Below are 14,932 nucleotides of genomic sequence, written 5' to 3' on the forward strand. Positions count from 1 at the left end.
ATGAATATTTAATTATTTTTTAAAAATTTAAAAATTCAAAAAATTTATAACAGCTATTGTTAAAAGTAAAAATCATTAAAATTATTTAAAAATATAAAAATTATAAAATATTTTTTAAATTTTAGAAAATAATTAAATGTTGATGTGTCATCTATGTGGTAATCTACGTGTATGCATGTCAACAAAATTAACAAATGCTAATTTTTTTATCTATTTTAGAATGATTTAACAAAAAAATATAAATTTAAATACTCAAATAAAATTTCTTGTAAAGTTGGAGGAGTAAAAAGGTTATTATGCCGAAAAGGAATAATAATAAAACAGATAAAATGTTTATGTTCAAAGAAAAGCAATGAATCGACACGTGTCATTTCACAGGAATTTGACTCGGCGGAGCCACCGGGGGGAGAAAAAAAAAGAAAGGAAAAGCTGTTTCGTTCTTTGTAATATTGGCGTAGGCAAAATAAATCCATTACGCTTCAAAGATTGAAATTAACCGATGCGACCACTTTTCATTTGTTTAATTATTAATTTATTTATTTTCTCGATATACGGTCAATGGTGAAGGAGAAGGGGGAGGAGGAGGATCAAGTGACCGGACGGTGGAAGAGCTGAAAGGATGTCATCAACGGGAGACCTAAACCTTCAAATCGAGCAGCTGATGAAGTGTAAGCCACTGTCGGAGGAGGAGGTGAAGGCGTTATGCGAGCAGGCACGAGCGGTACTGGTTGAGGAATTGAATGTGCAGCCGGTGAAGTGTCCAGTAACGGTATGTGGTGATATTCACGGTCAGTTTTATGATCTAGTAGAGCTGTTCCGGATAGGAGGTAATGTGCCTGATACCAATTATCTCTTCATGGGAGATTATGTAGGTCAGTTCGCTTCTTTCTTTATTTAATTCTCTCGTCTTCTTTTTCTGATACTTTTTTTTTCTGATTATTTGAAATTCAATGTGATTTTAATATAGGAGCATGGCGGTTTTTCATTTATTCTTCTTTTTCTGTTATATTTTTGTGAATAATATTTGGTGAATATGTTTTGATCTCTGTTGTAATTTGTTAGATTTAATCATATTCATTTTTTATGTAAATTTTTGTGGATTAATTAATGGAGTTTTTTTATAAAAAGATATGTAGGCACGGATCTTTCCTAGCTTTTCTAAAAAAAGTATGAGGCATTGGTTATATTCAATTCCTCATATGTTGATAGATTGGTGGATTGTTATCTTGAAATTGTATCAAATCCAGTGGTTCTATGTTCTATCTTCATGCTACTGAGTTTGCAGCAAATTTTTTGTTTGGTATCCTCATTGGATGCTCCAACTGCTCAAAATTCGGGGTGGGAATGGTGTTTATGCTTAACGAGCTTCCTCTAAACTGTGGACGACTGTGCTATTTTAGTTCCTTACCTCTAAGGGAGAGGAGTTATATTTCCTCAAATCTGTGATGCCAAAATTCGTGGTGGGGCTAAGTTAGGACATTTGCCAGTCATTGTCAGGGGATGTTGCTATGAATACGAAATATTAGCCATTATGTGTTTCAGTTATTATATGAATTAAATTGTGACAGCTTAGTCAAAGCACTTAGATGGTTGAGGGTATGAAATGTGGGTAGAAATCAGTTCATTTTATAGTACTTCCGATTATTCAAATAATACTGCAGTTATTTGCAAATCTTTTAATTTGAATGGACTAGGATGTTGTTTTAACCTTTGCTTCATTTGTGCAGATCGTGGGTACTACTCAGTTGAAACTGCCACACTTTTAGTGGCTCTGAAGGTCCGCTATAGAGATAGAATCACAATTCTCAGAGGAAATCATGAAAGCCGGCAGATAACACAAGTGTAAGATCTTTTCACCTATATTGCCTCCTTTCTATTAGTGATATTATAGCATATACACTAACAAAGAAAACAACATTCAAGCTCTCCCGGAAGGGTGAAAAGGTGAATTATATAAAAAAAAATGACCCAGTGGTTAAGTTACAAGATTAGAAATGTGTTACAGAACTTAACCATTGGTGAAAAACTTAGCTACCAAGTAAGGCCTTCATTCTTACTTTTGAATACAAGTTGATCACTTCATAGCTTATTTGACCTTTGTTGAAGGTTCTATGCATTATGAAGAGCAATCTAATACTAAACACTGATGAGGTGATCCATTCTTTCTAATAAAATCTCAAATTCTGTTTCCTGTTTTATTTAAATGGGTTCAGTCTTTATGTTACCCATTTCTCCTACTTTTTGAATTGATACTTCTTTCAGAAAAAGGAAGAAAAAAATCCTTGCTTTCTGTTTGTTACATATAAAATCTCCATTTTGGAAGTAGTTGTGAAATTTGTTTGTTTAAAGGCCGTAGATAATATTCTACCTGCCCGTGGGGAAAGATGACAAATATTCTCCACAAATTACAAACAGTTATCTTTCCATAGGATTTAAGCAGTTTGGTTGGAAAGAAGAAAATAAATTCGCCTTTGAAATTATCTAATAGTGCTACTGGGTGGATACTTGTACAGTAATCTCTGACATGTTTGATTTTTGTCATTAGTGAAAGTTTATTTAAATTCTAAATTGCTCAACTGATTTCGATGTATTGGTAAATTGAGCAAGGTTAGTTGATAATTCTTCTTGGAGTTATTTCTTATATTTGACAGAGTGGCTAATGATATTTTAAGATTTCCGTGGGAGGATTTAACATCAAACCCTTGATACGAGTTCCTTCATGCATGGTAAAGGGGGTTCTTGTATTGATTTATAAAATTCGTCATGCAAGGAATCAGCATCCTTACTATTAATCATCATTATTGGCAATACACAATGTTTGGATTATATACTCTCAATTTTGTCTGCATGAACATAACATGCAAGGAACATGTTTTTAATAATTGTTAGCGTGAGGCCAACCACCTTGCAGTTGTGTTGTCAAACCTACTCTCTCCCAGTTTCTCTTTTTAATATGCTTTCCACTTTTGGGTGCTGCTTAAATGTCCCTCTTCCCGCCATACCCTTTTCTTGCCCAGTTCACTTTTCTCTATAGTTCTTGCTTTCTTTGTTTTCTAGTCTAAGAAAAATTACAACATGACAAATCGGATGCTTCCTGAATGTTTATTTAACCAATTTGTGGATTTTGCACAATCACATTTATAACTTTTGTTGAGTATTGTACTTATGTGAAAAGACAAGATTATTATGTTTCATACTCAATTTCATGCCTGATATCTAGTATTACAAGATAAACTTGATTTACATGAATTTCAGTTGAGATAATACAGATTAGGATGATTGTCCAACTTTCTTAATGTTAAAGTAACTCTAACTAGAGATAAGGATGTCAAAATTGACATTTTCCAGTAGTTACAAACATAATGCGACTAATGTATAGTGAAATCATATTGGCATTTAATTTAAAGTAGGGAATTTTAGAAATCATGGGAGTTGGTTTATTGGTGTTTAGAACTTTTTCACATTGTACGGGCTGCCATATTATTGCTTTTCTAAAGGTTTCATTTTCCCTCCTTACTAGGTATGGTTTTTATGATGAATGCTTGAGAAAATATGGAAATGCCAATGTGTGGAAGTATTTTACGGACCTGTTTGATTATTTACCACTCACAGCCCTTATAGAGAGTCAGGTTTCACTTTAACTTTGGCATCCTATTTAAGTTATTATCATGACAACTGATAAACACCATAGAATTTTTTTCATTGCAGATCTTTTGTTTACATGGAGGGCTTTCGCCATCTTTGGACACATTAGACAATATTCGAGCATTGGACCGAATACAAGAGGTATCTTTATAAGTGACTCTCTCAACTTTTCTTACTCATTTTGAGCCATGTTCAAGTGGAGTACTGGTAATTTACCAAATGCTTTGAATCTTACAAAGCCGACCAAAGTATGAAGACATGTTAGATTATGAATGATAGGACAGTTGAGAAAATGGCCTACGATTCAGATCTCAATATTAAAATTTATGAGTGCTATTCATGCCTAGGGTGCAACTGAACCTCAGATCTCTGATGCATTATTTCGAAATTTTATGTTCATTCATTTTTTGTTGTTTTCGTTTCTGTAATATAGTATATATTCTGCGGGTATATTCGTGGTAGGTTCCTCATGATGGACCAATGTGTGATCTCTTGTGGTCTGATCCTGATGACCGATGTGGTTGGGGTGTATCTCCACGTGGTGCTGGTTATACATTTGGACAAGATATTGCTGCTCAGTTCAACCGTACCAATGGTCTCACTCTTATCTCAAGAGCCCATCAGCTCGTCATGGAAGGATACAATTGGTGTCAGGTATGAAACCAAAAGGAAACAATTTAAACTTTTTTATACAAGGATATGGATCAGTTATTATGTGCTTCCCCTTCAGGACAAGAATGTGGTTACTGTCTTCAGTGCTCCAAATTATTGTTATCGTTGTGGGAACATGGCTGCAATTTTAGAGATTGGGGAGAATATGGACCAGAAATTTCTTCAGTTCGATCCAGCACCTAGGCAAGTTGATCCCGACTCCATGTCCAAGACTCCTGATTATTTCTTGTAACTATATATTTATCCGTGCTAGTTGTTTCTACTTTCTAGCACCCCTTTTACTGATGAATGTGTTGAAAGGTAGAGGCTTTTCTAAGTTTTGGTTCACCTCCATAGCATCATTCTTTGATGTTTACAGTTAGTCCAGCTGCTGCATCGTTAATGCCTAGCAGTACTGATAAAAGGCCCCAATGCCCTTTTGCCTTTTGTATATTTCTCGTAGGAGGAAAGCAGCAAATAACATGTTATATCTTGTTCAGTGTTGAAAAAATCAGACCGTTTCATTAAACCGGTTCAAGTAGAATTTCGCTTGCTTGGTTTGACTCATCTCCTTCTGATAATATGGATTTGGATTGGATTTCATTTATATAAATCAAATCTATATATTATAAACTGATTAGTTTTTATTAATATGGTATATAAAAAAGTAAAAAAAACATATTTAAATAAATTGATTTATAGACGATTTAAAAATATAACGACCAAAAACAGATAAAAACTGGTTTTGTTATTATCAGTATTTTTTTAAAATGCTATTTTTGTATGTCTTGCATTAGAACTTGAAATATCGACTTTTAATGTTTTAATTTTATCATTTTAATTAAAATTTTATTTATTTTTATATTTACTTTTATGTTTATTACATATATAGTTTTCATTTAGTGCAATAATCTAATATGTTAAAAGTTTTATCACTAAATCAAATGCACCAAATGCATTATACATTTTTTAAGCTGATTACAATATTTAATTTTTTATATATTTCAATGGAATAATTTAATTCAATCAGAACATCCTCGACACATTCAATTATTTAGGAGCGAGTAAAATTAGATTCATTCAAAAAATTATTTAGATTTTATATTATTTTTTTAGTTGAATTTTAACATTCAAATAATTTAAAAAATAAATTGGTAAAATTATCTTTTTGGTCCCTATCAAATTTAAAAATGAATACATTAATCTCTTCCAATAAAAAGTACAAAATAATCCAAAATAATTATAAAAATTTCAAAATTTATATTTTAATATATATTATATTAAAAAATTAAAAATTTCTGATTTTTTTTCTAACATATAAAGTTTTTAATTTTATGTAATACAAGTAATTATATTATAATAAAATTTTAAATTTAACATACTCAATTTTAATTTAATTCTAATAATATCACTCAATTTAAAATTCATTTCGATTGGATAACCCGAGTGTCGCTTATAATTTTCACCTCCAAAAATCTCTTACCAATAAAATTTTGTTATTATATCGTATTATCTTTTCTTTGTTATTTAAGGTTGTTTCATAATTCTTATCTTCTCATGGATGTCTTTTTTCAGCTCTAAGAACTTGATCTTCAAACTGGGCTTTACTGGAATCTTTTTTGTTTTCGATCATTGGTATTGATTTATGGAGATGGAGATTTTTTAATTTTGAGAGTTTGATTTTTTATTTAAGAAAATGGTGAGATTGTGATAGCCTTTTCTCCCAAATATTCAGACAGCTTTGTTGCCGATCCCAATCTACCACTGTTTATGTTGTTAACAAACGGCGATGGCAATGGCCTTATCGTGCAGCTGTGTGGTTCCTATAGCCACTAACAAACTCCCCCACTCGTCGTTTTCCCCTCCGGCAACCCTTTCCTTCCCACCTCACAAATCTTTCAACCCCAAACCCCCCATTTCCTCCATTTGCCGTAGTCAATTTGATGGTTCAGGTTATGAGGAAAGTGAGGCGGTGGAGGAACCTTTCTTCCCTTATTTGGTTGAGGAGAGTGACGACGAAGACGACGAAACAGAGAGCAGCGTGGATTTGTTGTTGAGATTCTTGCACAGCATGTTCAGGAAGGTCTCCAAGCGTGCCAAGAAGGCTTCTCGCTCTATCTTACCTGCTGCAATGTCGCCCCAATTGGTAAAATTACTCAAATTCCTTCTTGGCCTTTTGCCTTTCTTTTATGCCTTGATGCTATGTATTAATCTATTGTTGCGATTTATTATAAATTCTATCTTCAATTTACACTCTGTTTGCAATTCTCATTGCTACTAATGAAGCTTAGGTTGACACCTATTTTTCTTTGTTCTAAAATATTCAGGTGTCATTTGCAGTTGATGGAGTCCTCTTATTGGCTGCACTTTCCATTCTTAGAGCACTTCTTGAGGTATCAATCACTTCTACTTATTCCTACTTTTGTATATGGTTAAGATGGCAGTCACTGCTGCAAGTATAACGTTTAAGCTTTTTAACATTGTTGAGGAGAGATCCCTCAACGGGTCGGTATTATCCCCGGATTGAACCGGGATTGTGTCTCTCACTTCTGTCGAGAACCTGAGCCTGAGGTGGGTTCCGTGAAGTGGGAGCACCCCTTCAAATCGAACCAAGCATGACACACGGACCATCTACTAAGGGGACCTTCTAATGCCATTTAAGGCATGAGTTCAAACCCTACTGAGCACGAGATGCACACGTTCCTGTGTGTCACGCATAACCCAATCTGACAAGGCGCTCTTGCTTTGCAAATCCCACCTTAGGCTCAAGCTCTTGACAGAGTCGGAAGACAAAACCCCAGCTTGGCTAAGGGATAATACAGACCATTAACGAGTCTGTCAGCTCCGGACGAGCGGCACTTCAAAAACTTCTCCAAAAGGAGTATGGTCTCCCCTCAACAAATATTATCATAAATCTATATATCTTTAGCTGTCAAGAGTATAATTCTTGATGCATTTATGTTCTTCCCCTTGTTTTGATAATGAAAATAATAGCCAAAATCCAAAATGATGACAGGTGGTATGCACTCTTGGAGGAACAGTATTTGTTGTTATATTGCTTCTTCGTGTGATTTGGGCTGCTGTTTCGTATTTCCAATCAATTGGGAACGGTTTTAACCAAGGTGATGGTTCCTTTGGCACTTCACAGCCAATAATATAAACCTCATCATTGGTTAAAAGGCAAAAGTTATCTCTTTGGGGCTTCTGAATTTTATAGGTATGCATTCTCTTGTAAATTTGACTAGGAAATTAAGTACAAATGTGACAATCATATATACTTTTTTTTACACTAATACTGTTGAATAAATGATGATATGATGGAGTTAAACAGCACGTTTGTTTAACACAACAATGGCTTTGAGCATTCCTTTCGAGACATAAATGGTGGCTCCATGGCTCATGTTGAGAAAGGAAAATTCAGTGTCCCTCTGGTTTTTAACATGATGCAGATTATTGCTATTATTACTAATTGACAATTCGGGTTGATGATATGCTAACCACTTGGGTGATGTACCAGAACTGTATTCCCTTGTTGCTTCTAAATCGAATGCCAAACCGATAGCGATAGTGTCTCTCTACTCCATGGCACTTTCCCAGCTCTCCGTCTGATTTCTTGCCACACCTTACTCACCAAAAACCATTGTCATGTCATAGGCCATCCTGTACTTTGTGAAATCAAATTTGTAACATCCTTAAGCTTCATAATTTTCTTCCTTGCAATTTGGAGTCAATGGCATATCCCACAAAGTCCTGCCTTTAAGAATGTAAGCCCTAATCCAAGCAATCCACAAAGAACTTGCTTGAATAATGATAGCCCATGTTTGCTGCAACATGCAACCCTTATTCCAGCTATTCAAATCTTTTAGTTCAATCCCTCCTCCTGCCTTTGGCTTGATCCCAACTCACCTTTGCAAAATCATCCTAGCATATACAGGCAGGGGTGAAGCTTGTCTGCGGGTTGGATAAAAATATAAATTTTATTGAAGCGACCAAAGTTAAAAATTTATGCTAAAAAAGTTGAATTGAATTGTTATATTTGAAGAGAGTCCAGAAAGGTAAATGTAATCATTTCCTTCTTTGGATTTGTTATGTGTTGTGGGTCTGGATTTTAATTGAGCAACTCGTGCGGTGTTGAGTGGTGAACTCACTTCAAATTGTCTAACACAGCTTGAATCTCTCAAAGTGAAGGCACTGAACCTATAAAGTTGTTAAAGCTAAGCAAAACAAGCAAGAAAAGATAGAATGCTCAATAAAATATTCAACTCATGCAGACCTTATTTATAGTTAAGCTTTGACATTTAAATCATAGAGTCTGAATTAGAGTTGGGTTGAACCCTAATAAAATTCTAGGATCGGACTCTGTCCAGCTCAAAAAATGGGTCTAAATTTTTACCTAAGTTTAGTCAGGATAAAAATTTTAAAATTCGAATCCGGCTTGGTTGTATTAAAATTGTTTATTTTATTTTTTAAATAAAAAATTTTAAAACATAATACATCAAAAAAACTAACAAAAATTAAAATAAATATTTTCCAACAAATTTAAAATAAATTTTTTAAAAAAAATCTTTATACTTAAATAAAACTAAGATAAGTGTAATTTAACAAGTAAATATTTTTAAAATAATAACAAAATTAAGTGGCAACATCATAGTGAAATGTTAGCAAAACAGTGGGAAAACAACAACAAAATAGTGGAAAAACAACAGTTTTTTTTTTACAAATTTAAACCGGGCCCTAACCAAAAAACCCTTACTTGAGGCCCGACTCTTTTTTTAAACGGGCCTCATTTTTTTTGCCCAAGTCTATTTTTTGAACTTATATTTTTTGTCCAAACTCTTTCTCTTTTCGAGTGGGCCATCAAACAAGTGACCCAGCCCATAGATAAATCTAGTCTAAATGAATTTAAATTCTTTTATCTTATCCTTGTTTTACAAAATTAGCCGGTAAAATATAAAGCACTGAAATATTTATTGGGTCATCAAGGTTCAAGAATTTATTGAAATTGAAATGATTGTTTAAATTGTTATGACTTGAATAAGAATGACATTATAACGTGTAACATGTAGTCTTGACCAAATTCTTAGTTCCAAGAAACCAAAATCTGCCAACCAGGTTAAGGGTAGGAAGTGGTCCTTCTCCTACTTTTGGGCTATCAAATATTGAAGTAGACAGTCCAATGATAAAAGCAATGTAGAATCCCATGTGTCTAAAAAGAATGTGATAAAACTTATGATTCTCATCTCTATCTTGCCATACTTTTGTCTCTCCTCATCAGGATATTATTGACCACAAAACCAAAAAAAACTTTCCATAATTGCTTACTTTCACCATTTTTACTTTCCTCGATAAAGTATATAACTCAAACAAAATCCATAAGCAAATCCCGTATTGATTAAGAAAAAGTAGGTATGGGGATGAAGTTGAACTTAAATATCTATAATTAGAATTTGATTGAGTTGATGTTACCTATTAATTAATATTATTTTGAAGTTACTTATAATTTTTTGTATATAATATTGGAGAAAGAAGATGGGGTCACACAGTTTGAACCATTGTCAAACACACTTTAACCATTATTCCATACAAATCAAGATATTTATACATTTTTTTTATATTTTGATAAATTTAAAGAAATATGTACATAATATGGAATTATATTACAAAGGAAGCTAGACTAAAGCCTAGCCATATAAACAACCAGGGGCCATGAGCTGCTTAAAATCATATCGCATCAATCGCGGAATTTGCGCCTCACACCACATATTGCACGTCCATCCGCCATTGTCGAGACAACAAGCCTCAAATATCATCAACTACAACGATTGAATCTCACCTAGTTGAAGACTTAAAAAGGTGAACAGTAACTCAGCTATCGCTCTCCACCACTAACCTACGAACGTTGACTTCCCAAGCTACTCTCAACCCAACATACATAGCCCACAACTCATCCATTAAAACCAAACAACAACCAATGTTATGGCTAAAGCTAGTAACTCGCCTCCAACCGCAACATCAGTTGTTTGGTTAACCCATCCATCCGTGTTTAGTTTGAACCACCTCTCCAACGGCTGACACCACTGCACACGCACAGTGGTCTAATTAGCAGTCAAATTTTTTGAAATTATTTTAGCCCAAGCAAAACTACTAAACACAATATTAGTAGGTTATGACTGGCTTTACAAAAAAAAATGATTACGAGATGTCCAAATCCTTCATACTTGAACACTAACATAATCTCCTCTCGAACCCCTCTAAACATATCATCCTTCAAGTTTTGAAGGTTCCTCGCTAACCAAGAATCAATAGGAACCAAATATAAAATATCCTACAAGCATACTAAGATTACCAATTGCCATATCATTCGTATAGATGGACAGTCCCTTAGAACATGAGCTATCGTTTCCGTATTGTGACCAAAATCGGCCAACAACTATCTTCGAACATATAATGCTTGCAACATTCTAAGTTAATCATCAGCCAATCATGTTGTTGGATCTAATGTCCTAAGTGTAATATTTTCGTTTATGTACACTTGTATTTTTTCAAACAAATTGGTTTAATAAAATTATTCATGAATTACATTAATACCCTTTGTATATTATCTTCAATGTTTTTTGCATGCAAAGAAAAATATAAGTAAATATTAGCTCACTGGTTATCTAATATTTAACTAATACTAAGTGGTATTACGTGGTCCAATCATAATACAGAAAGATAACTTATATTAGTAGATGAAGCTAAGCATGTCCTTAGTCTAATCAGAAATGAGTAAACTGATTGAAAAACTAATACGTCGTCTATCAAGTCCAATTGGAGAAATACTTTATCTTGAGCATCGGAGCGGATGACTTCCAGAAGATAAAGACATAGATGTGACCGATTGAACTGACAATACATCAAACAAGACCCGAGTAGAATAGATCCTGAATTCGTTTATGGATTTATTCACTTATGACGTTCATAGTGTGACATATCTCAATATTGAGTGGATGATGGATTATGTATGCGTGATTCATATACTTTGATGCAAGTAAAAGCTTGAGTTCAAATAGATAAAGAATTGAAAGCTGGTGCGTTGTGTATACGACTTTTGCAATATGCAGAACCATTCACAATAATGGAATTCATAGCCTAAGAAATAGGTAAATGATATCCTCTCATTGGTATTACATGACAGATGAAAAGCAAACATGGTCATGAGTCGTTTGTCTTTGTGATAAATGAATTAATTACTATTTGATAGTAATTGACTTTTTCATGAAAGAAGTTATAATGGTTACTATAAGATAAAATAGGATCATATTAGGAGAACGGATTTATCCTAAAGAGATTAAAGATATCTTATTAAGGTAACACACTTATGACAATGTCATTGGATAAGCACTAATCGAGTAGCTTTCGTAAAGTATGTAATTAGAGAGAGCTTAGCCATTATACTATAGTAGAATACCTTTGTGACTAAATAAGTTTATAATTAATAGGCGAAAAGCTAGAACTTAATTATAAATCATTTGAGCCCTAATCACGTATGTTTAATCAGTCCATCCGCTAGCTCATTGAAACCAAAAATGAATTGCATGTTGAATCAAATGAAAAGAAATAGATAAAATGATAAAGTTAGAGAAATGAGTTACATTCAGAAATGAATGTGGTTTCTTACTAAGTATGGAAATTACCTAAGAATTAATTTAAGTTTTTCGAATTATTATTTAAGTAAATAATTGAAGTTTGTAAATGGAATTAAATTAATTGGTCATTGAGAATCCGTTGAATGTAAAAATTAAATATATTTTCTCATAGATTCTTTTACAATAAAGCTGTCATGACTTTAATGATATTAGAATTGGGTTAAGAAAATTATTTAATTAGAAAATTAATTTATTTATATCAATTTAATAATATTTATTTTGGGAAATAGAAAAACATGTATCGAGTTAGATTAAGTTATAAAGTGCTAGGTTAAAAGTCCAGTAAGCACGTATAATTGGACCCAATACAAGAGAGACCCAAAACCCCTCATAATATTCTCTCCTAATTCAACTAGGGGATTGATTTTTCTATTAAATAAGTATTATTTGTATTCTACTAATTAAACTAGGATTCTTCTATTAAATAGATGGCACTGGTAGCGCTAAAGGCACACAACTTTGAGATATTGTTATTCTACCCAAAAATAGTGAAAATTTATTTTTAAGTATAAATTCTATTTTTTGAGAATAACAATTCTACCGATTTCTATAAGAGAGATTTACTTTCTTACTGAAAGTAAGAAAATTATTTATAGTTCTATGTTTGATTCGTGATTGTTCGAGCCCACACTTGAAGCGATTCGTGGTACGAGAATAACGGAGAATGTCGTTCAGCTGAAAGCTTGGAACGTCAAGGATCCGTCTCGCACAAAGCACATGTACTTTTTGGAAATAGTCCATTGCTATAAATATCACAAATCAACTCGGTTTTCAAATTTTTATTTTTTCTCTATGCAAGAAAACTGTTTTCGAACCGATTTTTTTCCAACAACTGGTATCATAGCTAGGTTGTGCTCTATTTATAGTATAAACAAATACCAAAAATTTCTCTCTTTATTATGTTTGGTTAATTTTTTATAAGATATTATCATGTTTTGAATTATGTATGTGAATTAATGTATTTTTATTATTTTATTATTTTTATGATAAATTAATTTTGCCAAAGTCGTGATTCCTAGAAACTATAATGGTTGTAATTATTATTTTATTAATTCTTCGAGATATGTAATTAGATCTTGAACTATCATCTCCACATAAGAACTATTTTATTTATTTTTAGAATAATTCATATGAGCTAGAAACAGACATAAGTGTTATGTAACCAAATTACTCGGCGAATCTCGAAGAATCATTCCTTATCTATTTGAACTCAGGCTTTTGCTTACATTAAAGTATACAAGACACACATACATAGTCCATCATCCAATCAAGATTAAGGTATGTCACATTATGAACGTCACAAGTAAATAAATTCATAAATGGATCTAGGATCTATTCTACTTGGATCTTGTCTGATGTACTGTTTGTCGCAACTATGTCTCTATCTTTTAGAAGTTATTTGCTCTGATGCCCAAGACAAAACATCTTTCTAATTGGTTTTGATAAGCAACATATTAGTCTTTCAATGGGTTTGCTCATTTTTTTTATTAGACTAAGGACATGTTTAGATTAATCTACTAATACAAGTTGTCCTTTCGTATAAAGATCTCACCACATAATATCACTTAGTATTAGTTAAAATTAGATAAGCAGTGAGTTAATATTTGCTTTCATTTTTTTTACGTGTAAAAACCATTGAGGACAATATACAAAAGGTATTAATGTAATTAAATGATATTATTAAACCAATTTGTTTGAAAAGAAAAAGTGTACATAGACGAAAATATTACACTTAGGGCACCAGATCCAACCCTATAATCAAGGAATGAAGATTAACTAGAAATCCCACTAAACCAAGAATTTCAACAAGGAAATCCTAATGAATACAATTATAAGCCTTTTCTAGGTATACCTTTAAAGTCGTCCATCTGTTTCAACCCTGATTGGTTCGCATGGTGTGAATCACCTCTTGAGCAATCATCACTTTTTTTGTGATCAAACGACTTGCAATAAAACTCATTTGATTTGGATAAATTATGCAAGACATTATAGATAATAGAACACATACTAATCAGTTTATATTGGGACAAAGTTTTAGGGTAAGGCTATAACAGCTCATTTTTAGTAAAATTGAAACAGTGGTTTTGAGACTACAAATTTGAGCCCGTAAGAAAAATTATTTTATGGTCTACCGTATGATAAGAATATCATATAAAAATTTCGTTAAGAAAATTTTACCGATTACATGTTTAATTGATAAAATGACCAAATTGTATGAAATGCAAAAGTTGAGATCTAATAGCTATAAGTACCAAATAGCTATGAAATTCAAAATTTGAGGCCCTTATATAGAAAATAGACCATTAAGAGGATTTAGTAGATAAGTATGATGATTCATCCATGAAAAATTAAATAAAGAAAAGGACTCAATTGGAAAGATGAAATAATAAAAGATGATATTTTAATTAAATAAAAAATATCATCATTTTATATCATCTTTCCCAAATTAAAGACGTGGAAACCCTAGTTATGGGTGCTAAACTCAAGCAAGCTATTTTGGCTTAATTAGGTATGTTTTCTTGTCCCGTTTTAATAATTTTCATATTTCCGATATCATAATAGCGTAATTTAGCTATCTCAGGGATTAATTTGTAAAGGTATCAAAGTGTTAGGATTTTTTCATGAATGAATATAGTTGAATTATGAAATTTTATAGTGGAAAATGAAAGGTTTTTGATAGATAAACAACTTTTGTAAAGTGAATTTTGATGAAATAGTAATTTAGGGACTAAATTGTAAAGATGTAAAATTCATGGAAAAATTCTAAATTTTATGAAATACATGGGCTGTTAATGTTACATGCAAAAATTGGCTAAGCTTGGAATAAGGATTAAATTACATGAATTTCATTTTCCGAGCCTAGGGATGAAATCGTAATTAAATAAAAGTATAGGGGCAAAATAGTAAATTTTGCCTAAGATGTGAATTGGATTGAATTGAATATGAAT

General features: G+C 32.4%; 2 protein-coding genes across 5 annotated transcripts; both read left to right on the forward strand.

Annotated features, from left to right (window-relative positions):
* The first annotated feature begins 346 nt into the window (after positions 1 to 346).
* On the forward strand, positions 347 to 4,861 carry LOC107899603 (serine/threonine-protein phosphatase PP2A-2 catalytic subunit). Its single transcript, XM_016825365.2, has 6 exons — positions 347 to 872; positions 1,728 to 1,842; positions 3,521 to 3,629; positions 3,709 to 3,786; positions 4,108 to 4,299; positions 4,376 to 4,861. The coding sequence occupies exons 1-6, from the start codon at positions 620 to 622 to the stop codon at positions 4,547 to 4,549; spliced, it is 921 nt and encodes a 306-aa protein (XP_016680854.1). The 5' UTR covers positions 347 to 619; the 3' UTR covers positions 4,550 to 4,861.
* Positions 4,862 to 5,721: 860 nt separating this feature from the next.
* On the forward strand, positions 5,722 to 7,624 carry LOC107899604 (protein SHORT HYPOCOTYL IN WHITE LIGHT 1). Of its 4 annotated transcripts, none has more exons than XM_016825367.2 (3): positions 5,722 to 6,442; positions 6,624 to 6,689; positions 7,313 to 7,624. In XM_016825367.2, the coding sequence occupies exons 1-3, from the start codon at positions 6,086 to 6,088 to the stop codon at positions 7,454 to 7,456; spliced, it is 567 nt and encodes a 188-aa protein (XP_016680856.2). In that variant the 5' UTR covers positions 5,722 to 6,085; the 3' UTR covers positions 7,457 to 7,624. The 4 variants fall into 4 exon arrangements, with proteins under 4 accessions (XP_016680856.2, XP_016680857.2, XP_040946705.1 ...); XM_016825368.2 differs by having other exon boundaries at positions 5,750 to 6,442; positions 6,637 to 6,689; XM_041090771.1 differs by lacking the exon at positions 7,313 to 7,624 and adding an exon at positions 7,060 to 7,172 and having other exon boundaries at positions 5,750 to 6,442.
* Positions 7,625 to 14,932: the final 7,308 nt, after the last annotated feature.

Source organism: Gossypium hirsutum, chromosome D04, assembly GCF_007990345.1.
Source record: "Gossypium hirsutum isolate 1008001.06 chromosome D04, Gossypium_hirsutum_v2.1, whole genome shotgun sequence".
NCBI classification, from domain to species: Eukaryota; Viridiplantae; Streptophyta; class Magnoliopsida; order Malvales; family Malvaceae; genus Gossypium; species Gossypium hirsutum.